We start from the raw sequence: 27,603 nt of genomic DNA on the forward strand, positions 1-27,603 counted from the left end.
ATGACCTTAGGGCACTGGGCTCTGTGTTGGCTAAGAATACCTGCAGTCTACACTAGACTAGGTCTCATTCACAAATTTTCTCATAATTCAACTCAGAACCCTCAGATATTTCCAGTGACGCAGCCCCAGTGCAGGCCCCCTTTGAAGTTTGGGCTGTGGTTGAGAAAGAGCTGCAAAAAACTCCTGCAGGAGAATATTATTACCTGTTGAGAGCCAAAAAGAAAGGACAATCCAACTATGTTTTGACCTTCGCCTGGTAAACAAAGCAATACTGCTTGACTGTTAGCCTACTACAGAGGATTCATTTTCCAAATGCCATGGGTCAAAACACTAAACTAGACCTCCATAAAGGCATCTGGGGCATTTCTGCTTTAAACACAGCTTCAAACTGTTTCCAAAAAATAATGGTCACTATTTTCGCAGGAATACCTGGTGTAATAATTTATTTTTGATGATATCCTCATCAATGTAGCCTCTCTGGAGAAAAGCAATTTGATCTTTACTCAAAAACATTTCACAGAATGAATGAAAACAACCTCACCCTAAACAAGGAAAAATTTGTTTTTTGTTTCTGACAGGAAACTGGGGTTGACATTGTGTGCCATAGACTCGTCACTGGGTATGCAAGCCTTACAATTCAACATTGATGCTATACACAAATTGTGTATTAGTGTTTAGTGAGTTACCCCACTAAATTTCCAAAATATGGGCTTGGTGAATGGCTCAATCTGCTACTTGAAATCTCTCACTGCAGTGCCTTAAACTGACTGCAAATTATACAATTTTCTTGTACAATTTTTCTTTAGATTTACCAAAACCATATAATATGAGGTCAAACCTAAACACTTTCAAATTGTATGCAATCAGTCAGGCCCTTGTCCTATATAATTGAAGGTAAAGCTAAAGGAAATTAAACAAGACAATTGTATAATGTGCAGCCAGCTTAAAGAGAAACTGCAGTCTGCTCACAGAATTTGTAATAAAAACATCTTTGCCATTCTGACACTTCCCTCCAAACACTTTGCATATTATTTTATATATATTGTGATTCTATACTTGCCAGATATGCTGCAGAAATCTCCCTCCACTAAGTCTGGCTGCAACCATTTTAACTGTGGCCAGTCAAAGCTGCTGCATGTTCACTTCTTGGATTTACACAGACACACAGAGGCACACACACATACACATATATACAAAGACACACACGCATACACAGACAGACACACCCACACCATTGCTTGCCTGCACATTTCTCCTCTCTTGATGAATACACATGTATCTATGCAGTCTCCTGTTATCTCTGCCCTCATCCAGCTCCTCCAGCTCTGCAGCTCTCCTGGGCTTTCCTATGACTCATCCTTCCTCCACTCTCCTGCTAGGGTTGCCACCTTTTCTTTTAGTCAACCCGAACATTTCGCAGAGCACGGCAATTTTTTTTTTAGTATACTCTATAGCAGGGGTAGGCAACCCCCAGCACTAGTGCCGCAAGCAGCACGCAAAGCCTTTTTTGCTGACACTCGACTCCCTCCCCATCAGCAGAGCAGCGCAGGGAAGTGTCAGTGAGATGCATTACGATTTCAGAATTCCCCATGCCGCACCGAGGGGGAGGCACTGTGTCCTCCACACATTGTAAAAGATGGGAAACATCTTTTACAAGCTACTTTGCTGTAGCTGCGATCGTCAGCTTTTGATATGGGGAAGAGATTGGGTGCAGTTCTGCTGGGGGGCGGTCCCTGTTTCCAGGAGGAGGAGGACTGTCTTGGCCACCGCTAAAGCCAATCACAGTCCTGCTAGCCCCGTCCACCATCTGGAGGAAGATGACTCGCTTGGTTGCCACTACCAATCTAAGAAAAAAGGGATTTCACTGTGATTGAGAAAATCACAATGAGGTGACAGCTTTTGGAATTACTGTTGAGCTTCTCTGAACTTTGTGGAAATTATTCCTGAACCTTTGCATAACTTACTACTGAACCCCTGCACTCTGTGTCCCTTTAAGCCACAGCCAGTATTCAGCGCAATGAAAATCACACCCAACCACTTTTTCTCAGCTGCAGGGGCCCAACTTATGATCCTACACACAGGCCCACTGCTTTCAGAAAATGCCTCTGACCTGAGCTCATCCATTCCATATGCTTGTATGCAACATCCCATATATCCCATACATCTCATAATCCAACTCAGAACCCTCAGATATTTCCAGTGACGCAGCCCCAGTGCAGGCCCCCTTTGAAGTTTGGGCTGTGGGCTGGATATGAGAGTTGGATCAGCAGGATGAGTGTGCCAGGACAGATAGATGTGTCATCTCTACTGCCTTTCACCACTCTGCATATCATGCGTATAATAGATGAAAAAAGGGTACATTGATGGGGAAAATGAGCAGGAGGGGTTCAGAGCTGGGACAGAAGAGCAGATGGGTACAGCGGTGGGGCAGATGTGCAGGGAGGTACAGTGGTGGAAGAGATGAGAAGAGGGTTCAGCAGTGGGACAGAAGAGCAGGGGGTACAGTGATGAGCCAGATGAGCAGGGGGTTCAGTGTTGGGGTAGATGTGAAAGGAGGTGTATTAGTGGGGCAGATGAGCAGGAAGTTACAGTGGTGGGGCAAGAGAGCAGGGGGGAACAGAGGTGGGGTAGAAGAGCAGGAGGTACATTGGTGGGGCAGATGAGCAGGGTGATACAGTAGTTGGGCAATGTGCAGGGTAGTACAGTGGTGGGACAGATGTGCATGGGGTAACGTGGTGAAACAGATTTGCAGGGGGGACAGTGATCTGAGGTGTGAAGGTGCATTAATTGGGGCTCATCTGAGGTGTGGAGTTGCAGGAATTGGGATTGATCTGAGGCGTGAGAGTGCAGGATGTTAATTTCTCACTACTAAAGTAGTTTACAGCATTTACTTTATAAAAAATCCTTTTCGTGATTGAGAGTGTGAAGTTGAAATCTTTTTGTTATAAAATCGGCACGCTCAGTTTCTTTGAAAACATTTTTCAGCACACTGTGCTCAAAAGGTTGCTTACCCCTGCTCTGTAGTATTGTAGAAGACCTTAGACACCTTTGGGTGCCCCAAGGCCAGTAGTAATGTGGCATGCGTAGCGGCTAACATTGGGTGTGGCCAAATTGACAGTAGGAGGGCTTCATGGAACACGGTTAAGTAAAACAAACGCATTCTTTTAACCATAAAATACGTTTTGATTACTGTGCCACAAGTAAGAGTCTCACAAGCTCAGAACAATCATTTTTCCATTACTTCATGCACAAAAGCTAGTAGTCCTGGCACACACGATCAGGCCGGCTGCTGTAAGCTGAGCTGTGCATGCGCAGCTCAGCTCAGCTTACATTCCATGGATTGCTGTGAGCAACCAGGTAGGTGTATTTTATTGTAGAAGAGAAATTGCATGTCTCTTCTGCAATAAAAAAAGCCCATCTGTTCGTAGCATGTAATGACAGAACTTTTGTACTGCCGCAACATAGCTTGGCTCACTAGGGGGAGCGTGCACGCCGCCAGAGGTGCGCACGCTCGCCCATGGAGCCGATGCGAGTGCCCGGCAGTCGCAATCACCGCCGGGCTCTCGCGATCGCTCGGGGCACCCTGAGAACCGGGATCTGTGTGTGTAAACACACAGTTTCCGGTTCTCCGAGGGGAGAACAGACAGATCGTCTGTTCATGCAGAGTATGAACAGACGACCTGTCATCTCCCCTGCACAGTCCCATCCCCCCTTCAGTTAGAACACGTACTAGGACACACTTAACCCCTTCACTGCCCCCTAGTGGTTAACCCCTTCACTGCCAGTGACAATTTTATAGCATTGATCACTTTAAAAATGACAATGGTCCCAAAAATGTGTCAAAATTGTCCAACGTGTCTGCCATAATGTCTCAGTCCCGATAAAAATCGCAGATCGCCGTCATTACTAGTAAAAAAAAATGAATAAAAAAGCCATAAAACTATCCCCTATTTGTAGACGCTATAACTTTTGCGCAAACCAATCAATATAAGCTTATTGTTGGGTTTTTTACCAAAAATATGTAGAAGAATACATATCGGCCTAAACTGAGGAAAAAAAATGTTTTTGATGATTTTGATCTTTTTGACGCTCTTTTTTTGTTTATAGCACAAATAATAAGAAGCGATCAAATACCACCAAAAGAAAGCTCTACTTTGGGAAAAAAAGGATGTCAATTTTGTTTGAGCACGACTGCGCAATTGTCAGTTAAAGCAACGCAGTGCCGAATCGCAAAAAGTGCTCTGGTTAGGAAGGGGGTAAAATCTTCCGGGGCTGAAGCGGTTAAGACACATAAACTTTGTGACAAACTATTATTTAAAAGCCACCCAATTCATTTATTGAGGGGCTTGTCATTGACCACCAGTGCCTGCTTACTAGCCCCAGAGTAGAAAGTGGTCCTGGTAGCACAGATAGTAGAGTGATCTGAAGTGTAGGTTTCAGTGCTTTCCAACCCAGTAATAATCATTCAAAAAGATTTAACAACGGTCTTTCCTCGTAGGAGAAAACCCAGTGCAAACACATAAATGACACTGCAGAACATACTCTCTAAGGACAACTGTCACCAAAACAGCAACCTTCTGTGTCGTGAAAATCTGGCATGGAATGTTGGTCAGGGAGCTGACCCTTTCCCCCTCAATCGAGCTGTAGAACCCAAAATAGGCGGAATACAGATTCCCATCACAAAAAAAAAACTTTCAAGGCAACTTTTTAATGCAAAAAACCTCCATAGCTTGGGTGACAAATAAACCATGTTCCTAAGCACTTTTTTTTATTTTTATGTGTGCATATATTACTATGATAGTTCATGTTCAGGCATTTCAAAATTTAACAAGTGAAAGACCAAGAACCTTTACAAAAATGCACAGTGTACAAAGCTTAAAAGTTGTGTTCAGTGCTAGGTAGATTATAGTGGGAAATAATGCATTATAATATAATGTCATGCTACAGGATAGCAAAGACAAATGGTTTTAATTTTTACTGGAAATCTCTTGCGATGGGATACACCATTTCAGCCTTCTACTGAATTCTCCTGTGCTGCGCTATTTGTTAGGATACACAAGTGATTTTATTTGACATAAATCTGGTGCCCTTGAGATTCTATTTCAAATGGTTTAATCAAATGTACTGCCTAGTACAGTATAATATTAGATGTTCTCAATTTCCCATCTGGCATGGCATTGATAAATGTTGCAAAATGTCAATGTTATGAAAAATGTAAATGTTATGTGGTAACATGACATTTCATTTAATCTGCTGGCCAATTTCTCTTAATGAGGTTGAATAGAAATCAAAATGACAGGACAGAGCTCTGGTGAAGGACTCATGTTGGGGCCTGCTACTTTTCAGTATTAACCCCTCTGAATAATGTCCCAACTACATTTTGTATGGCAAAACTGTAAAAAGGTTTCTGTACCCAAACATAAATTATGGATCCTTCTTGAACAATTATTAACAGATATTCTCCTCGCGAAACCCCAACTTAGGCCCTGTTCTTCTACCCTTCCAGTACTGTAGTACTCCCTCTTTTAGACTTGGGACACATCACTTGCTGGTACATTTCTCCAATGGAAGACACATAGCCATTCTTCTATTTACCAAGCTCAATCCCTGGCTTGACTTAAAGCCCTTATGCTGTGTACACACAACCGTTTTAGCCGTCATAATAAACTCCGACGGTTTCTCTGACGGAACTCCGACGGAATTCCATTCAAGCGGTCTTGCCTACACACAGCCAACCCAAAGTCTGACCAAAGTCTGACCGTCCAGAACGTGGTGACTTACAACACTTACGACGGGACTAGAAAATGGAAGTTCAATAGCCAGTAGCCAATAGTTTCCGACTCGTACTTGTATCAGAGCATGCGTCTTTTTTGGTCCGTCGGACCAGAATACAGACGATCGGTTTTCCTGATAGGAATTGGGTCCATCTGAAAGATTTAGAACATGTTCCATTTCTAGGTCCGTCAGATTTTTTGAAAAAAAAGTCTGATGATGCCTACACACGATCGGTATATACGATGAAAAGCTTCCGTCTGACTTTTTCTGTCGGACATTCTGCTCGTGTGTGCGCGGCATTAGTCTCCCTTTTCTCTGTCTAACAGGCAAATGGGGGAACGCTAGCTTTACTATTTCCAACTACAAAACTTTTATACCCATCTTAAAAACCAGGGGTCAAGACATAGTGATCTCAATCCTTTTGAATCTGTTTTTACAAACCACTAACTCAAGTGGTAACTGCAGACTATATCAACTTTTGTTCACTCATGAATTGCCTCGATGACCATACTACACTGCACACTGGGAAAAGAAAACGGGTCATTCTCTCACACATGAGAAGCGGAACAACTATTTCTCCTTACACATAAAACCTCCATCAACATCACAGCTCAGGAACTAAATTTTAAACTACCTCCCCATTTTATTATATAAAATCTTCTTCTCGGTCCCTGACCTGTGCTGGTGCTTTGGAGCCCAATGCTACATGTCTGGTGGTCCTATTACAAAATCATCCTTATATGGACAGAGGGAGAGAGATTGAGGCTGTATTTGGACTTTGATGGTTCTCTATAGATAACTGGTATTAAACAGTCAAGAATAAAATTATTCAAGGAATTTTGTTACAAAGGGGAATATGATAGCTCATTTAACAAAAGTAGATAAAAACAGATTATGACAATCAGAAAAAAATGCATCCTATCTTTAACAGCTAGGACATCAAAGCCATCTATATGCTAGTTACTCAACATGTTTCACAGACTTAGCAGCTTCTTCAGGAGCTTTCTATAGTTAGATTGTGTAGAAAAGTGACTGTCAAATAGCTAAAGAAAGAAAGAAGATATACATATTTACAAAATACTTTGTATGAATACAACAAATAACTTTTCATGTGTATATAAGACATCTGTTGTAAAACACCCACCATCCATACGTCTTAACGGAGGGTGTCAAGAGGCCAGAGGCCCAGCAAGGAGGCGACCCATCCCAGAGGGCAAGGGAGCTTTTTGGAAGGCACTGAATACAGCTATTGCTAGCCTAATTTAGAAAAGAAAGCAAGAAGAAGTGTTGTCAAATGCATCCAAAGTCATCCCTCAGGGATGACAGATATACAATACATTTGAATCAGGGTACACCTCTTTACATGTATAAACATATTGGTAAGGTTACATACCTGAGAAATGGGGTAGCTTTTTATATACAATCATGCAGGCTCAATGGAGTGTTATGATTAGTCCCTATAAAGGGGAATTAACTCTATGTATAGTGTACCATGTATGCAGACCACAGGCAGGCGCGTGCATATAGACGCAATCAGACTTGTGCCCATAAAACACAGTACAGTCTATATAAAGTGTACCTTTTGAAATCAAGACGTATGGATGGTGGGTGTTTTGCAACAGATGTCTTATATACACATGAAATGTTATTTGTTGCGTTCATACAAAGTATTCTGTAAATAATATTTATATCTTTATTTCTTTAGCTATTTTACAATCACTTTTCTACACCATCCAACTACAGAAAGCTCCTGAAGAAGCCGCTAAGTCCATGAAACCTCGAGTAACTAGCATATAGATGGCTTTAAAGTCCTAGCTGTTAAAGATAGGATGCAATTTTTTCTGATTGTCATAATCTGTTTTTATCTACTTTTGTAAAATGAGCTATCATATTCCCTTTTGTAATAAAATTCCTTGAATAATTTTATTCTTGACTGTTTAATACCATTTAACTATACGGTACCATCAGTCCAAACACAGCCTCTCTCTCTCCCTCTTTCCATATTTTGATGGGACGAAGGTACCATGAATAATACATTTTTTCTACTCTTAAGGCACATCTCCATAACAAAATCATCCTTACCGGGATACCATATCTCACCCATCAGAGATCCCCTTACAACCTACCCTTCAGATCACTCTAATATCTGTGCTACCAGGACCACTTTCTACTCTTGGGATAATAAGCAGGCACTGGTGGTCAATGACAAGCCCCTCAATAATTGAATTGGGTGGCTGAGGTTAGTTAGTCTAATGTACCCTAAGGAATTCATAGCTCAAATACATGATAGACACTCAAAATATTGAATGCTGCAGTGTCTGGGTTGCTTTCTTTAACTCTGCCACATCTCTGTACTTTTTTGACAAAAGGTTATTCCATGGGTTGATTGCATCTATGTGAATGCAATTGCTACTCAGGAGGGTTACCCACCCTGACTGGTCACCTGCCTTGTACCCTTTTCCCCTCCCCCTCCACACACACTTCCCACTGTTTTTCCTTCTTATTCTTTCCTGCCCACCTGACAGCTAAAAGTGGTGCTTAAATGTCACCAAAACTAGTCATTGGATTAACACTATTATGTCAATTGATCCACCCTAAAGTTAGCTACCTGCCATCACTTTATATGTATGGACATTAGCGCACTAATTTTTCTGCTATGAAATGCATGGGCATCCTGTGGATTTACACTGATAGCATTGCTTTACTGGAGCCTGCCACCCAGTCCTTTCTAGCTCTGTTACTTTCTGTATACAGTAACTTGGAAAAATAAAAAAGCAACATATTACATTACAAAAACTATAAGTGTCACAACCAAACTCTGTAGTGTTCCTATTTTAACCCATCATCATCACCCAGAAGATAAATGCATGAAGTTAAAGTGGATATAAACACCAATTTTTTTTTTTTTTTTTTTTTTATGTCATAATGTAGAGTATAAGATTTCCTATCATTTGAGCCCAGTCTTGCCACAAAGAGTTAATCCATCTCTGAGCAATCCTCTTTTATTGTTCAGTGAGATAAAACTTGACAAACAGAGAAAAACTTTGTCAAATCCTCCCCCTTGCTGTGAGTGACAGGTGATTTACATATCTTGTGCACTAGCCTAAGACATGCATTATTTTTAAATTCCCACCCCCACTCCTTTCTTCAGCAGCTCTGCAAGGATTGGCTGTTCCACACCTCAGTATGATTTGGCATGCTGAAGTCATGTGGTTACTTTCCTGTCTTTTCACTGGATGTTAGAGATCATAGCAGAAGTTCAGTGTAAGAAATACACAGGAGAAAATGCATAGGGGAGTGTAGAGGTGAGCGGGGAGTCTACTGACATCACAACTCCCAGGGCCGGTGCTACCACTAGGCAAACTAGGCAGCCGCCTAGGGCGCCCTGCTGCCTAGGGCGCCCGGCCACTGGTGTTCCTACTCTCTCTTCTCTCTGAAGCAAGCAACTAAGTCTCAGCATCAGCAGGCAGACACCGCTCCGTTCGCACATAGTGTCAGAGGCGCATGGGCAGCGGAGGTCTGTGTCTGTGTCCCAAATCCCGAATGTATGGAAGCAAGCAAACATGCATTGATGGGTGCTGGTGAGGCTGCATTTGAGGGGCGCTGGTGAGGCTGCATTTGATGGGTGCTGGTGAGGCTGCATTTGAGGGGCGCTGGTGAGGCTGCATTTGAGGAGTGCTGGTGAGGCTGCATTTGATGGGCGCTGGTGAGGCTGCATTGATGGGCGCTGGTAGGCTGCATTGATGGGTGCTGGTGAGGCTGCATTGATGGGCGCTGGTGAGGCTGCATTGATGGGCGCTGGTAGGCTGCATTGATGGGCGCTGGTGAGGCTGCATTGATGGGCGCTGGTGAGGCTGCATTGATTGGCGCTGGTGAGGCTGCATTGATGGGCGCTAGTAGACTGCATTGATGGGCGCTGGTAGGCTGCATTGATGGGCGCTAGTGAGGCTGCATTGATGGGCGCTGGTAGGCTGCATTGATGGGCGCTGGTGAGGCTGCATTGATGGGCGCTGGTAGGCTGCATGGATGGGCGCTGGTGAGGCAGCATTTGATGGGCGCTGGTGAGGCTGCATTGATGTGCGCTGGGGAGGCTGCATTGATGGGCACTGATAGACTGCATTGATGGGCGCTGGGGAGGCTGCATTTGATTGGTGCTGGTGAGGCTGCATTTGATAGACGCTGGTGAGGCTGAATTGATGGGCGCTTCATTAAAAGGTGGGGTATACATGGGCAGGGCAAATGGTGTGGAGCCAAGAGGGGGGGGCGGCAAAATGAGGTTTCGCCTAGGGTGTCAAAAATCCTTGCACCAGCCCTGACAACTCCACCCACCGAGCTCCAGACAACAGACCCACCCACAGAATCTGCAGTTTTTTGGGTCTCATAACAGACAGAGGGGAGACATTTGACAGGTAAAGATACATTCAGGAGACATGTATATCCTTATAGATAACCCCTATGGCAGTAGTTTAGAAAGGATGACATTGGGTTTACATCCACTTTAATCCATGCCTTGCTCCTCCTCAGCAAAGTAACAGGGTCACTTTCATTGAGGTCCAAACAGTTGTATATGCTCACTTTCATTTTGCTTTCCATTTGACTATCAGGAACAAAAAGAAGAAGCTCCAATTTTAGTCCGTGTATTTTTAGTCGCTTGCAAGCAACTTTAAAAAATAATGGACTAAAGTTGACCTTGACTTAATCAGCCTATCTGCTATTAGTGTAGCTGTGAGGGGTTTTTGCAGGGCAACACAGCAGGTTCTCTTTACCTCCCTAAATTACAGCGTCTGGTTTGAGAAAAAAACTGCCAGGTACTTCTGGGTAGGAGAAAGCCTGTTACTCACCCCTGTTCCAGCCATATAAAAGCGATATATACATTGTTCATAAAGAAAAAAAACAGAATTTGTTCATAATGCTATAAGAATTACAGTTTATTGAAGGCAGAAAAATAAAGAGGTCTTTGGAGGAGCCTTTGTAGTATTTACCTGTTATATATTTTTAATGTGTAGGTCCTATCTCAAGGGGAAAAAAAAAAATTAAATTATATTTTCTATTCTTTTCACAGGCTATTACAGGAAAGGCAATAGACAACCATTTGCTAGCTCTTAGAGAATTAGCACATGAACACTGCAAGGAACTACCTGAGATCTTTACAGATGATATGTTTTTGATAAGTAATCGATTCATTCTCTCCACCAGTCAGGTAGGTGCTTTAAAAAAACAAAATATTATAGGTCATCCATATCAGTAAAACCATTATAAACTATACAGTATGTTCAATTTACATTGGTCATGTACTGCTAAGTATGCTGAAGGGGGACACAATCTGATTGCCTACTTGTGGGATAGTGGTGCTTCCAGCAAGAACAGTCTAAAACATAAATGGTTCTGCGGATCTTATGGCGCGTACACACGGTCGGATTTTCCGACGGGAAATGTTGGATGTGAGCTTGTTGGAAAGTCCGACCGTGTGTATGCTCCATCGAAGATTTGCTGTCGGACTTTCCGCCAAACAAATGTTTGTTAGCAGGTTCTCAAATTTTCCGCCAACAAAACTTTGTTGTCGGGGAAAGTCAGATCGTGTGTACACAAGTCCGACGCACAAAAGTCCACGCATGCTCGGAATCAAGCAGAAGGAGCCACACTGGCTATTGAACTTCCTTTTTCTCGGTTCGTCGTATGTCTTGTACGGCACCGTGTTCTTGACGTTCAGAATTTCCGACAACATTTGTGTGACCGTGTGTATGTAAGACAAGTTTGAGCCAACATTCCTCGAATAAAAATCTACGGTTTTGTTGGCGGAAAGTCCGAATCGTGTATGGGGCATTAGAGTATCTTTAACCAAACTTTTCTAAGTTTTGGATTTATTAGGGAATACACATTGTACCTAAAACCTCTATCAGTCGCCTCTTCCTATCTCGATCCCTTAGCTTCCTATCCTAGAGATATAGCGGAAAGGGAGAGGAAGTATCAAAGAGAAGCATTTACCAAAACAGCTGTCACAGCAGGAATATTTCCCCTCACCACTAGTTCCTGTGATAACCTTAAAATCTTGGATTTCCACTCACTTTCTGTGCCACTGACAATGATCGCTAGGTTAAACAGAGGATGAGGCTACACACAAATTAAATGTTTATGTGCTTGTTCATACTGAATGATTGTAAACAAAATAACTCTTTAAAATATTTTTTGGCCTTTATTATACCGAAAAAACAATAAAAAATCATTTAAAGGGTAACTCCACTTTTGAGGGGAAAAAAAACAAAAATAATAGAGCATGTACAATTGCGATACAAGTCATACTGTAATTGAATGTTATTAAAAATGACCTTTCCTTTGCAATCTGCAGCAGCTGTAATTTTCTATACAGGCAGTCCCCGAGTTACGAACACCCGAGTTACGAACGACTCCTACTTACAAACGGCCTGAAATGCCGGCCACTTGTGCTCCACGCTGGTCCTGGATACCTCCGGACACATCCCATACTGCAGTACTACATGTACTGCATGGCCAGTAGAGCCCCAGATAACATAACAAGCGCCCGGAACATCCCACATCCTTGCACAGGTGGACAAATGCAGTGTTCCGACCGGAAGTTACACTAACAAATGCAGTGTTGCGACTTACGGACAACTTCGACTTATGAACAAACCTACAGTCCCTATTGTGTTCGTAACTCGAGGACTTCCTGTAAATGCAGTGTAATATGGCTACATGGAGTTGTTCTGTACACAGAATGTGTACTAACCACTCCACAGAAACATAGTTTCCTGCTTGTGTGATTGGCTCACCAAATTTCCCAGAAGTCTGCCTAAGATACAAGTCAGATTTCAGGCATCCCCTGCAACAAAAATGTCATTTTTGATGAGATATTTCCAACAGGAACACGTCTAAAGGAATGCAGGCCCAGCAGATTTCCTCATTAGTGCCCTGCAGCTGCCACAGCTGACTGATAGAAGCGGCTGAAGAAGGGGTTAAAAGCACCTGTGTTGCTTCGGCAGCACTGCCCATTAATTTCAATGGGCAGGGCGTTTTGGGAGCGGTGTATACACCGCTCCCACACCGCCCCACAGATGCTGCTTGCAGGACTTTTTTTCCCATGCTGCAGGCGCACCGCCCAGTGTGAAAGCTTTCACACTGGGGTGGCTTGAGAGGCACTATTTTTAGCGCTAAAACGCCTGAAAAGCACCCCAGTGTGAAAGGGGTCTAACAAAAAGGTAGGAATCTGCAACAAAGGTTGTTATAATCCTTGCATGTACATAGATCACCCAGGGGGGAATGTTTTTTTCTCAACATAAGTGAAGTTATGCTTTATAAGTGTTATGCAGAACCCTGCTTACTGTACACTATTAAACATCATTATCAAATCATATTTGCATACTACATATTCCCTCCCTATATTACCCAACTACATTTCTGTAGTTGTCATACTCATAAGTCATGTAGGAAGTGACATACTTTATTTTATGGCAGGAAGTGCTGGAGTATTCTTCCTCATTCCCAGCAGGTCTAAATGGGGATATTATCACATACCTGGTTATAGTCCAAAGTGACAAGATGACCCAAACACCCCTAGAATGGTGTGCAGGGGATGAAAGGGCACAGAGTGGCATAGGTTCCAAAATGTCTACTCTGCAGGTACACATTTCTTGTAGAAGGTTCTAGAGGTAGCTTCGTTGTGAGGTGCTCTCAAAGACAAGTGATAAGAATTGGCGAATGTTGCCCACTCCTTAGTTGGACTGCTTTTTGATGTCCCAAATGTTTCTCAACCCTGTGTCCCTCAATGAACTAATTCCCCACACAATGGGAGAGATTTACTAAAACTGGTGCACACACAATTTGGTGCAGATGTTTATAGTAACCAATCAGCTTCTGTGTTTTTTTTTTTTTTTTTTGTCAAAGCTTAATTGAACAAGCTGGAGTCAGAAGCTGATTGGTTACTATGCACAGTTGCACCAGATTCTGTGTGCACCAGTTCTAGGAAATCTACCCCAGTGTATCACTGTTATAGCAAGTGTGTCATGTATTGAAAATATAGCTTATCCCCACAAAAAAATAAAATAAATAAATAATTCATAGAGATTATACATAATGGACCATGGAACATTGGTTATCATTGGTTATATGGTTTATTGCTTAACAAGCACACTGTACAGTATATTAAGTCTAATTATACACACATTGCAGACAATGCCAACATTGTATTCATTTACTTTTTTCTTGCTGAATGTTAAAAATAAATGTATCATGGTCAGTATTAAAGGGTAAGGCGCACTTAAATTACAAAATTATGCAGTTCATGAATAAAGGTTTGATGCCATTTATAGGCAACTGATGTAACTATGAGAACAGAAGCTGTTTATAAACCAGTTACAAAAGCTCCCTTATTAAAAGGTGCTAACAATACATAAGTCTCAGTACATCATTCCAGTCAACTGGTCAAATCATAACCATTTAAAAATACCACAACAGCCTATATCTGGATATGATCATATGTTTTAGTGTATCATAATTCAAGTTGTTAAAGCCAGATATATGTTATCATGCCAGTCATGCCAGTTTGTCTTTAATGTCGTTAAAACCACAAGATTGCCAAAGCCGTAAAGTAGGCCCATTAGTAAATGTGATTCATCTTTTCAAGCGAGTGTACGTAAAAATACATTTACTTTGCAGAATATATTACAAATTATAGGTGAATTTACCACAAAATAAGAAAATGATTTGCTGTATCCAGATAAATGTGAATATTGTAAATTGCTTTTCTCTTTCAAAACTTAAAGAAGAGTCTGAATACTGTAGCTGTTGACTTTTAATATAAGGACACTTACCTGTCCAGGGATCCCTCGATGTTGGCACCCCAAGTCAATTCGTCAATCAGCTTCAGGTGCAGGTTCCGGTATTGTAAGTGAGGGAAATCGGCAGTGAAGCCTTCAGACTTCACAGCCAGTTTCCTGCTATGCATGCGCGAGTCGTGCTGCGCTTCCTGAATGGTCCCGCTGTTTTCTGGGACCTATGTGTGTTCCAGAAGGCGGGGGGGGGAGGGGGCGTAAATGTCATAGATCGCGATTAACGATCTTACCAGGAAGAGGGAGCAGGGACCTGTCAAAACCAGGAGCATGCGGACAAGCGGAGCTCCCCCTTTTGGGTGGAGCTCCGCTTTAAGTCCCATTTTAAAATTATGCTCTAACTACGTTTGTTTTCTTAGCACCGTTTTAAATTGTATTTGTGGCCGGCTCAGACAGGTGTTTCTGCTGGAATCGCTAGCTATCAGTAATAGCTGGAGTCCAGGATGAAAAGCTAAACCAATCAGCTGCAGGGTATAAATACTTAAAACGGAGTGCTTAGTAATGCCATGGTGGTTATTTACTAAAGGCAAATCTACTTTGCACTACAAGTGCACTTGGAAGTGCAGTCGCTGTAGATCTGAGGGGGACATGCAAGGAAAATAAAAAACAGCATTTTAGCTTGCACGTGATTGGATGATAAAATCAGCAGAGCTTCCCCTCATTTTAGATCTTATCTATTTTGCCCTCACTCGACTTCCTGCCCAGCCACACAGGATCGGATCGGCTCCAGCCTTACCGAAAGGTCCAGTAAGTCTGGAGATGACCGGGAAGGGAGGGGCACCTCTCCCGCCGCCCCTAAAACTGATCCCGTGGTGAATCCGCTGCCGGGGCAACTTTTATCGGAAAGAGGATCACCCGCTGTATAAAAAAATACCAGGGTTATGGCAGCTATCTGCTGCCATAACCCCAGTATATAACATCAAACTAATGACATATATGTACAGTGGGCGGTCCAGAAGAGGTTAATTAATTTTTTTGTTCAGTATATTTATTGATTTTCATCAGTAACAAGGCACAAAAAGCATCAATTTAGTAAGTCAGTTACACAGATTCAGTACAGCAGGATGGGACATTGTAAGATACAGCAACACTGTTTGGAATTAACAAGTAACGAGTAGTGAGGAACCAGTTTTATTAATTTTTATTATTCAAAGCAAACTTGCTTACTTTTTTATGTTTCCATGCTTTATTTTGTTGAGCAATCACTTTGAAAGACATCCCCTAGACTTTCAAGTGGCAGCCATCTTAAGGGCAGATGACTCATGTAGCATTTACTTCCTGGAATACATCTGTCGTTAGCTCAGGCATGCCGGCAGGAAGGTGTGCTTACCTGAGAAAACCCCTTTTGCCGTTTAACCCCTTGCCGACCAGCGCACGACGATGTACGTTGGCACAATGGCACGGCTGGGCAAATGGGCGTACAGGTACGTCCCCTTTAAATCGCGGCATTGTGGGCACACATGCGCCCGCTGCATAGTCCGTGACCGTGCCCGCGGGCTTGGTGTCCGCCGGGGGCCTGCAATCGTGTCACGGAGAGGCAGAACGGGGAGATGCCTATGTAAACAAGGCATTTCCCTGTTCTGCCTAGCAACATGACAGAGATTCTACTGCTCCCTGTCATCGGGAGCAGTGATCTCTGTCATGTCCTAGTGAGACAATCCCCCCCACAGTTAGACTCACTCCCTAGGATGCACTAAGACCCCTTTCACACCAAGGCGCTTCAAAAACACCCTAAAACGCCTTAGCGTTATTACCGCGTTTTAGGGGCGCTAGCGGTAAAATTAACGCAATGCTGCAGTCGTTTTAACAGCGTTTTTCAAGCGTTATTGAAGCATGTGTTATTGATGCTATCTTTCTGCTTGCATGTTTATCCTTTGTGAGATCATGTAAAACAAGCAGTGTCTTGTAAAGTAACAAGCAAATCTTCATTTTTCTGGGATTAATTCTTTTTTTGGCATTTTAATTTTGTTTTTTTGGAACTTTGATGGTCTGTTTAATCATTCTGACCTTCCTACAATTTCAGTCCTGTTGTTGTAGATGCTCTCTTTTCTGCTTGCATGTTTACCCTTTTGTGAGATCATGTGACTTTTCTACAGCTCAGGGCGGATTATAGGCGCTATCCAGGCGTTTTTACAGCATTTTTAATTCATTTCAATGGAGAGGGGCTTTTTGAAGCGTTTTTTTCCACGCCCAAAAGCTGCTCCAAAGATGCTGTTTGCAGGACTTTTCTCAACGCCCCGCCAGCGCAACGCCTCAGTGTGAAAGGGTCCATTGAGATGCATGGGGAACATTTTATGAGCGTTTTCAGAGCGTTATTTTTAGCGCTAAAACGCTAACCCCTTGATCGCCCCCTAGTGTTTAACCCCTTCCCTGCCAGTGTCATTTACACAGTAATCAGTGCATTTTTATAGCACTGATCGCTGTACAAATGACAATGGTCCCAAAATAGTGTCAGAAGTGTCCGAAGTGTCCGCCATAATGTCGCAGTCACGATAAAAATTGCAGATCGCCACCATTACTAATAAAAGAATCATAATATTAAAACTGCCATAAATCTATCCCCTATTTTGTAGGCGCTATAACTTTTGCGCAAATCAATCAATATACGCTTATTGCGATTTTTTACCAAAAATATGTAGAAGAATACATATTGGCCTAAACTGAGAAAGAAATTTGTTTTTTTTATATATTTTTGGGGGATATTTATTATAGTAAAAAGTATTGCTTTTTTTTCAAAATTGTCGCTCTTTTTTTGTTTATAGTGCAAAAAATAAAAACTGCCAAGGTGATCAAATACCACCAAAAGAAAGCTCTATTCGTCTGAATAAAAGGATGTCAATTTTGTTTGGGTGCAACATCGCACGACCACGCAATTGTCAGTTAAAACAATTCAGTGCCGTATTGCAAAAAAGTGCTCTGGTCGGAAAGGGGGTAAATAAAAAAAAATGTCCATGGGATGTAGGACATTATTTTGGCCTAGTTAATGCTTATTAAGAGCACCCCCCTTAGCCCCCCCCCCCCTTATACTTACCTGAGCCTGAGGTCAATCCAGTGCTGTGCACAAAAGCAGCATCACTGCTCTCTCTCCCTCCTTAGTGGCTCAGAAGCAGAAGCCATTGGCTCCAGCTGCTGTAAATCACAGGTCACAGGGAGCAGAGAGGATCTGAGCCGCACTGTGTGTGTCACTAGAAATATAGATTGGGAGCAAGCCCGCCTAAGTGCCCCCATAGTAAGCGGCTTTAAGAAGCAAATCTCATGATACCATCATTGACATCAGGGTTTCATGTAAAATCCTGTGGCTATCTTTAAGTAAAGTAGAACTGCCCCAGCTTTGCACTATCTACCCAAGCAGAAACAGTTCAGTACAATCAGCTGACCTTGTGACCTGTTGCTGCAGAAGTGCATGAGGGTACTACATCAGGGCCCCCACAGAGAACATAAATGTGTAAATAAGTTTAAACATGTAATTATTGAAATGCAGATTTTTTAAAATACTGCTCCACATTAGGTCTAAATGAATACCTAAAATGCACTGGGTGACACTCACGCTTATTGTATGATTATTAAACGTGCACAATGTCATATACAGTTTTTGTGATTGTAAACCTACGGCAATGAATGCCATGCTGCTAATTACTGACTACAAAAGTAAAAATTCTTATCCTATTGTCACACTAATAATTTGTGCCGGCAGATTAATTTTTCAAACTGTTATGCCCTGTACACACGACCGGTTTTGCCGTCGGAATAAACTCTGAAGGTTTTTCCGACGGAATTCCGCTCAAGCTGTCTTGCATACACACGGTCACACCAAATTCCGACCGTCAAGAACATGGTGACGTACAACACGTACGACGGGACAACACGCACAACGTCTTGTTCTTGCTTCAGGGCATGCATCATTTTTGGTACGTCGGAACAGCATACAGACGAGAGGGTTACCCGATAGGAATTTGTTCCGTCAGAAAAATATAGAATATGTTCTCTATCTAAGTCCGTCTGAATTTTCGATATAAAAAGTCCGATGGGGCATACACACGGTCGGAATATACGATTAAAAGCTCCCATCGGACTTTTTCTGTCGGAAATTCTGACCTTGTGTACGGGGCATTACACCCAAAGGGGAAAAAACTCAACAAAAATCGAAAAACAAGCTTTGAGCTTTACCGTTCTGCAGCTATGTAATAATTACACATATTTGCTATTCCTATTTAGTCAAAAAACTTTGTAGATTAAATTTTTGGTAAAATATCTGGGCCTGCATAATAAGTTACTACTACTTAGATGAACTAGTACATACAAGTTACATTGAGAAAAATGACAGACAAATGCATTTCTAATTCTTTCTGTTTTCATTCCTAATATATAGTCTTATTAAAGGCTAGATTTTTTTTTTACTAAGATAAAAAAAGATGATACTTACCTGCTCTGTGCAACAATATTGCACAAAGCATTCCCTTACCTCCTGCTTGGCGGTCCCCTGTCTGCACTGTCAACTCCTTTCAAACTCTTTCTGGTCCCCTTTTAGCAAGCCATGTGATATGAGTGTACCCATGTGGGCATGCTTCTGAGTTGGGTTGTGTGCATCCACAGACATGCACCTCAACAGTAAGGCATGCCCATGCTACCGCATCACAGGAGTTTGACTGACAGTAGTCAATGGCTCCCGTTGCTCTCAGATTCTCGCTTGAGACCCAGGAGAGAGAAGAGGAGTGCTGCAAGGACAGCGCTGGATTGTTGAGAGGAGTCACGTAAGTGTTTAGGAGTTGGGGGGAGCGAGTTGGGTTAAAATAGATAGTGGGGAGTCTTTTACTTTAATGCAGAGAAAAAGATATATTTTGTATAATTATGTATACAGTAATACATTAGGAATGACTACAAAAACTAATTTACAAGGTGCAAAACAGGCACCCCTCCAAGGAAAAAAAAAAATACTCTCTGGGACTTCAACTAAACCAGTGGGGTCTAGGAGCTGTAAAGTGTTAGAATTGCACTCTAGGTGCATTACATCTGACCTTGTATGGCCATAATGTGTTTTGAAACTTCCCATCCTTCTAGCCCCCTATTAAACCAGAAAGATGTCCAAAGAACCTAAAAGGTACAAAGGGGGAAACATCTGGGATTAAGGTAAAGTTCTATCTGGGAAAGCTAAAAAGAAGAAAGAGCTCTCAGAAGTGAGAGCTTAGACTGGACGGTGCAAAAAAAAAAAAAACAATCATTCAGAATGGCACTGCCCACAATACATTTTTTTTACTAGTTTGTAATCATCTTGAAACTTTTGCAACATGTTTCCACTGAAGCTTAATCAGTGAAAAACTACAAGTAGAGTATCTCTTTTCTTAGTTTTACCTGGATAAAGCTATACGATCTGCCATAGATTTCTATTCTTTGTTGGTATAAAAAAGGCTCATTTGGTTAACAATTATAACATTGTAACAGCAGAAACCAAGTCATATGGTCTCTTTTCCTAAACATGTTACTGTTGCTACTGATATTACAAGCGTATGTCAATAGTTTCTTACCCCAGCCTTTAAAAGCCATTTTCTATTTCAAATGTGATCGAAGATGTTAAACACTACTGAACAGTCAGCTCTTTAGTAAGATTGTTTTGTGTTAATGAAAGTTGCTACTTTGAAGGATTGACACCAGATTGCTAACCTCTGTAGGTTTGTGCTAACCTTTGGATATTTTTCAATGATTTTCCAGGTTCCTACCACAATGGAAATGTTCTGCTGCTACGGCCCAGTGGTCCCAGATGGATATGGTGCCTGCTATAATCCCCAGCCTGAACACATCCTTTTCTGTATCTCAAGTTTCCGAGACTGTAAAGAGACTTCATCCACTATGTTTGCCAAAGCTTTGGAAGAAAGCCTAACTGATATGGGGGACCTTTGTCTAAAGTACAACTCTAAGCCACAAACACCAGCAAAAGAAAGAAAATCAGAGTCTAAGAATGGGCATGGAACCTAGCTGACTTTAAATCATTTATGTATTCATCTATAGTAGATGTATTTTGCTAAAACAGGTAAATAAGAGTAAAGGAAAGATAAGTCAAAATAAAGTGACCTTGCATTTTAAAATAAATCTTTAAAATTTTAGTCAGTGATTTAAAGTAGTTCTAAAGGCAGAAGTTTTTTTTTACCTTAATGCATTCTCTGCATTAAAGGTAAAAAAAAAAAAAACCTTCTGTGTACAGATCCCCTTTTAGCCCCCGCTCATACTCACCCGAGCCTGATGTCAATCCAGCGTTGTTGCATAAGAGCAGCATCACTGCTCTCTCTCTCCCTCCTCACTGGCTCAGAAGCAACAGCTGTAGGACATTGCTGCAGAAATAACTTGAATTATAATAATTATCAAGCCTCATCCCTACTACTATATCACTACAGCAGCAGGAGCCATTGGCTCAAGGTGCTGTCAATCACAGGGAGCAGAGGGGAGCTTAGCCGCACTGTGTGTGTCAATAGAAATAGAGAGTGGCTTGGGAGCAAGCCCGCCTGAGTGCCCCCATAGTAAGCGGCTTGCTATGGAGGCACTCAGCGGGGGGAAGAGCCAGAAGAGTAGGATTGGGGTTATTCTGTGTAAAACCATTGCACAGAGCAGGTAAGTATACCATGTTTGTTATAAAAACAAATCTTTCCCTTTACAATCACTTTGATACACAGGTCCAGCAATGACAAAAAAAACTATATCAGCCTTTACCTACTGTGTTTGTCCCCATTGGGAATATTTCTCCTACCCACATGCCTTGTCTAATTAATGGTGCCAGAGAAAAAAACAGGAAGTGACAAAGGTTTTTGGTGGAGTTGTGCATCAATATTAACTGGTGACTCCCCCCAGGCATCTAACCATTTTAAAGAGATAAAAGTTAAAATAAAACAACATAAAAAAAGGTTTATAGGTGACCTCTGAACTATAAAATGACTGTATGCTGCTTTGCATATGGTTTCAGGGCTCCCCTGCCCAACAAATATAATAAAAGATATACTTTAAAATATACTTTATACTATTACTTTCTTACCATGTCCCAGGGTTTCCATTTAAAGGATAACCGATCTCTATTGAGGAGAAAAGTTAAGCAGCCCATAAATTAGTCTTTTATTTATTTATTTTTTTTTTGTTCAATTCCCCCATCCACACATTTAAGGTGGATGACGGAATCCTCCTGCTGAGCTTTTATATTCTGACAGCAGGGAGACTTCCCCGTTAACAAAATATTCTGATCAGCAACACCGGCTGATCAACTTCTATACAACCATCCTGCCCATACATGGATCACAATTGGGACGACAGCTGCTGAACTGGCCAAATTTCAATTCATGTATTGCCAGCTTAAGGCAAGCACAGTGTTTACTTAAGCTGACCATACGCTGTCAGTTCAGCAGGAAGAACAGTGAGCATCACAGTAGTGAAAACCAAAACCCACTTCAAATCTTCTAAGACTAGCATTCTGAGGTAGCAGTGTCTTAAATCTCACACCACAGAGGCTGTAGGTACAGGAGTACCTACACTTACATGCCAGAAAGCGCACTGCTATTTTTCAGGAGGAATTCAAGACAAAAGGTAAACCTTTTAGAATACCGCTTAGGCACAGTTACCACTTCTAGATGTTCCTTATAATATAGCAAATCTTAATTTTTTGATTTAAGGTCCACTTTAACAGACTTGTCATTATATTTAAGAGCTAGTCCTCCAAACAATCCTTTTTCAGCTTGAATCTGGTGCAAGCATTGTAAACACTGTGCTGGCCTGGTACAGGCTAGAGAATGATAAAACAGCTGTCTCCCCAAAAGTGTTAACAATATTTCATCAATTCTTAGCTGCATTTGTTCACTTGACATGGGGACTTCATTAGAAAATACTGAAATATAGCAATCACTGCTGTGAAATTGTAATTGATTCAATATTCATGCCAGTTTGTTAATCCCCAACACTTGAGCTTGTAGGCTACATGCAAATTAACAAGTAAAGAAGAAAGAAGAGCAAAAAAAAGGTAGCACTCAGAATGTGGTTGGTAATAATGCTAAATTCTAAAGCAATACAATAGAAATATCAACATTTATTTAGCGGTGTGCTTTATACAGTAGATGTGCATAAATAAAAGGGTATTTAGAGTGGCATGAAACCCGCCGGCTGAGAGACATGCACAAAGAACATCAAATTTAGTTTGCTACCACATGTTATTCCTAGACTACTAGATGAGGACCAGCACATTAACTATTATGCCCCGTACACACGGTCGGATTTTCCGACGGAAAATGTGTGATAGGACCTTGTTGCCGGAAATTCCGACCGTGTGTAGGCTCCATCACACATTTTCCATCGGATTTGCCGACACACAAAGTTTGAGAGCAGGCTATAAAATTTTCCGACAACAAAACCCGTTGTCGGAATTTCCGATCGTGTGTACACAAATCCGACGCACAAAGTGCCACGCATGCTCAGAATAAATAAAGAGATGAAAGCTATTGGCTACTGCCCCATTTATAGTCCCGACGTATGTGTATTACGTCACCATGTTCAAAATGATCGGATTTTCCGACAACTTTGTGTGACCATGTGTATGCAAGACAAGTTTGAGCCAACATCCGTCGGAAAAAATCCATGGATTTTGTTGTCGGAATGTCCGAACAAAGTCCGACCGTGTGTACGGGGCATTAGAGTGATAACATATAAATAAGAAGCTTTAAAAATAAAGTATAAAAAACCCTGCAAATGATTTACAAATAGACAAATTATATATAAATCCAGTCAAATAAAATGGGGTTAATCTTTTGAACTTAGAATGGGCTATCTTTTACATTGAAAACATACGTGTTGGAGAAAGTGTTTCATTATTATCAGCTTTGAATTTACTTTTTATTGAAAAAATGGTGTTTACCTGATAAGCCATATTAGACAAAGGCATTTATTTGAGAAGGCTGAAATTTGTGTGTGTGTGTGTGTACTGTATATGATGCACTTTACAAAAATAATATATATTATCCACCAAGAGAATTTCAAATGCATTCATCTTCTATATTTCTGCAAAGTTACTGAGTGCAATAAAAAATGCATCGATTCATTAGTAATTTAAAAATATATATTTTTTGTAATTCATGTACACAATTGTCTATTCAGAGTAAAATATTGTACCAAACTAGAATCTTGTGTAATTAGTATGTAAATAATGTAGTTCTTGATTAACATTGCTAAGGTCTCATTAGTAGAAGCATGCAGCAATTATGCCGTAATAAGCACTACCTAAATGGAGATTTCCGAACGTAAATTAAATTACACTGGATTCAGTGAGTCAAGACCTTGTGTATGTAAACTAATATTAGATTTTGCTTAATACAACATAACTTATATGTGTTTTTGTCTGCAACCAGTCTGGTTTTAAGCATGTTATGTCGGTGGTAAAAAAACAAAAAAAAAAACAAACAATAACCATCAGATAGTAGGAGAAACACACTGCCAGTTTCAAAGTGGAAAAAATCAGTATTTCTAGATATACAGATTAAAACTTATCTTGAAAATGTTCATGATGTACCAAATAATGCTCAATTTTACAAAAAGGCAATAGCGGTAATGTATAACGATGTATAAAGACATAACCTTGCTAGATAAATATATTATTCCATAGCTTAGCATGAAACATGCTGTATCTAATAAGGCATTCACTCCTCTATGCAGAGCCTCTATGTCTGAAATCTTCCAGAAATGTCAAACACCTATAGACACCGAAGGGCAATCAGTTTATAGGTGGATATTCTTACCAGCCAATCAATTGTTCCTTTAAAGAGAGAATGGCTGTAAGAAAAGCTTAGGTCTCTTAGACATGACTTCGTCACCCAATCCAGTTGTTTTGAGTAAGTCATTTCATGTCTGTGGGTAGCTTGTTATGAACAGCAGAACAGCAGTGATGAATTTAATTCTGGGATGAACTGTGTAGCAGAAAAACAAGCAATTCACATCAGGTTTTGAACTACTATAACCTAAGGGTCAGCTTGTAGAATGAGGAGTGTGCACGTTTTCTTAAATGTTAGTCTACTGCAAGTGTTGACCTCCATTTACACAGTAACCATGCACAATGCAGTTTGTTACAAATTAAATATGAAAATTATTCAATGCAATTGTTGTATAAAAAATTGTATTTTACAAGTCACTAAGCAAAGTCAAGACATGTGCAGAAGCAATTGATCTTTCTTGCTTCTTAATTCCATAAGATAAGTAATACACATAACGGAAAAACTGTTTCTGCTATGAACCCATGGTAAAGATATTGTATCAGTTTGTAGAATAATTCAGAAATCAGTGTGTCCATAAAACCAACATCTGACCAACAGCACACCTATTTGTCATGAACAACAAGATCTCATGTTGCTCTTGGTAAAGTTGCAACATTAACTGGTTGGGTATAGAATCGACCTCAGTTTTGCATGCTGTTAAACATGAATAAAGTTGGTTTGTTGACTTAAGGAACACAGTGACTCCTGAGGCAAAATGATCCAATGTCTTTGATTCAGAGCAAAAGTGATTTTTTCTTTATGCATATTACTGGCAAGTGCTGGAGTAGTGGCTGCTTATGTACCACTGCTGCGATTTGGAGACCATCCAAAGACAGACTGTCTATTTATTTCCCACAATGTCTAATTTTGTTTGCAATAAGACTTCAGTGCCAAACTTGTAAGTAATAATAATGATCCAGCCTCAAACAAAGCTATGCATAATGAAATATAGAGATGTTTGTAAGTGTGTATATTTGTAATAATTTATACTGTGTACGTGTATCTCTAAAGAACTATATATATATTTATATATATATATATATATATATATATATATATATATATATATATATATATATATATATATATTTCTCTTTTTCAAGCATGAGTTATTAAAGAAAGAGAAAACTACCAATGCCTCCTTGTGAGCAGAGTAATTGACATTTAAAGAGCTAAAATAATTACAGTTATCGCCACAAACATATAAATATTTTTCCACTGGGCGTGCTATTTTTTGTGAACATTCCTCCACATAATATATAATTCAATTTACATATATGCATTTTTCCTAAGCTCAACCAATAATTCAGATTTAAACTCCTGCATATATTAAGGATTTGAGCTCTAGCATATCAGTGTGTTGGTGCTGTTGTGCATTTAGTGATTTGTTACCAAAGTTGCCCATGCAGCAGTTAGGTGCCCTTTTGCATAGGATTGAGACATAGGTGTCTGCGAGGATTCAATATCAGTTAAGAATTTCAAAGAATACAAACTGGCATATCTACTAACAAGTAACAGACTGTAGAGTTTGCTATTAGCCAGGCTAGTAAATCTTTTTCTAAATGTAAAAGACATAAACGAGGGGGACAGCCAGCCTTGTGTCAAGTTACCATCGTTCATCCTCCCCATTTGTGCTGGTGACCATTGTTGGGATCTTCCTCACTTTGGAGAGATTCTCTCTATTTCTGCTGTCTGCAGGACAGGAAACTGATGGGATATCTTCCAAATGGGACACAGATGGCAGTTTAAACTATCCTCTACTGAATTTGAAATGAAATGTATAAAAGTTCTAGCTTTAGAACATACTTAAAGGGAAAAAAACTGTATTTGCATGGCAGTATGGAAAATTGTTTTTTAATGTCACTTAATACACAGTTAACGTTCAAATGTTTAAATACAAGTAAAATATGAAAGCTGTTAACCATTTTACGAATTTAAAAAATGCAAAGAGAAAATCACACGCTGGGACTGCAATTAACTAAATGTCAGACTTTAAAAGTTATGTGTAGTTACATTAATGTGTTCAAAGATTGTGGAAATTGTTGTCATAGGTTCTTGTACAATATTATTAAATTAAATCCCATTAGGAATTATCCAGTAAGGCATTGGAAAAAAACAACCTATTAACATTTACATTTCATCAATTTTGAGCAGTCAGTACAGTAAAAGATGATTGTAGATTAGATTTTATGGCCTACTGCCCCGAGTGAATTATTGTATAAAACAAACAATGCGGTTGATTTACTAAAGGAAAATTCACTTTGCACTACAAGTGCACTGAAACTGCACTTGTAAGTGCAGTCACTGTAGATCGCTGTAGATCTCAGGGGAAGCTCTGAAATGAGATGAAGCTCTGCTGATTTTATCATCCAATCATGCGCAAGCAAAAATGCTGTTTTTTATTTTCCTTGCATGTCCCCCTCAGATCTACAACGACTGCACTTTCAAGTGCTCTTGCAGTGCACTTGTAGTGCAAAGTGGAGTTACCTTTAGTAAATAACCCCCACTATCTTCTTGGTTGCTTCAGATATGAGAGCCAGGGTGGGTATTGGCTTATTTTAAAAAGGTTATAAGGGAGCTTTGAGCGCCTCATTCATAAACAATATGGCTGTGTAAAATGACATTTCCTGTTCATGTCCAGAAGCTTATAAAGGAGTGTAATGAAAGTAAATTTCAGTATATTATATGCACCTTTGATTTTCCCTAGAAAAAGGGTCCACAGTATAGTGTTCTTTTCTAATGCTGCTTGAATTAGAGAAAGCACCTGTCTTACTTTGCCCTAACATATTTTATGTTGTTTTAATTGTATGTGCTCTGTGTATATCTGTTTTCTAGTAAAGTCTAGTTTCCGATGAAAAAAATGTAACTATTGTAGAGAGCCTAGAATTATTTTTATCAATGTAAGAATTATTTATTACAAACATAATGCTGATCCATTTCAAACTGCTAAGTGAACAGTGTTCTTTTATTTTTATAATGTGGAATATATAATTGCCTTTGTGTGAATAGTTTATTAAGTTTATCTTAAGAAAAAAAACTCTATACTTAGATGGTAATAGAAAAAAAAAATAAAATTACACATGGTTTATTATCTTGTAACTCGATTATTTCAGAAGTCAGAAACACAGTATTGGATTGCTCAGATGTGTTATAAAGGTCATCAAAAGAGAGAAACGGTGCTACTACCCCAAGTTGTCCAAAAATCCTTCTGAGCAGGA

The 27,603-nt window shown here is 40.5% G+C and overlaps 1 protein-coding gene across 1 annotated transcript in view; it reads left to right on the forward strand.

Moving 5' to 3' along the window:
- CHAT (choline O-acetyltransferase) overlaps positions 1-27,590 on the forward strand; it is a 203,175-nt gene extending 175,585 nt beyond the window's left edge. Inside the window, exons 14-15 of the mRNA XM_073596902.1 lie at positions 10,838-10,975; positions 20,325-27,590. Of these exons, the coding sequence (XP_073453003.1) occupies positions 10,838-10,975; positions 20,325-20,588 (402 nt within the window). The 3' untranslated portion in view covers positions 20,589-27,590. The remainder of the gene's footprint in view (positions 1-10,837; positions 10,976-20,324) is intronic.
- Positions 27,591-27,603: the final 13 nt, after the last annotated feature.

The sequence above is a fragment of the Aquarana catesbeiana genome, linkage group LG08 (assembly GCF_042186555.1).
Source record: "Aquarana catesbeiana isolate 2022-GZ linkage group LG08, ASM4218655v1, whole genome shotgun sequence".
In the NCBI taxonomy this organism is placed as follows: domain Eukaryota; kingdom Metazoa; phylum Chordata; class Amphibia; order Anura; family Ranidae; genus Aquarana; species Aquarana catesbeiana.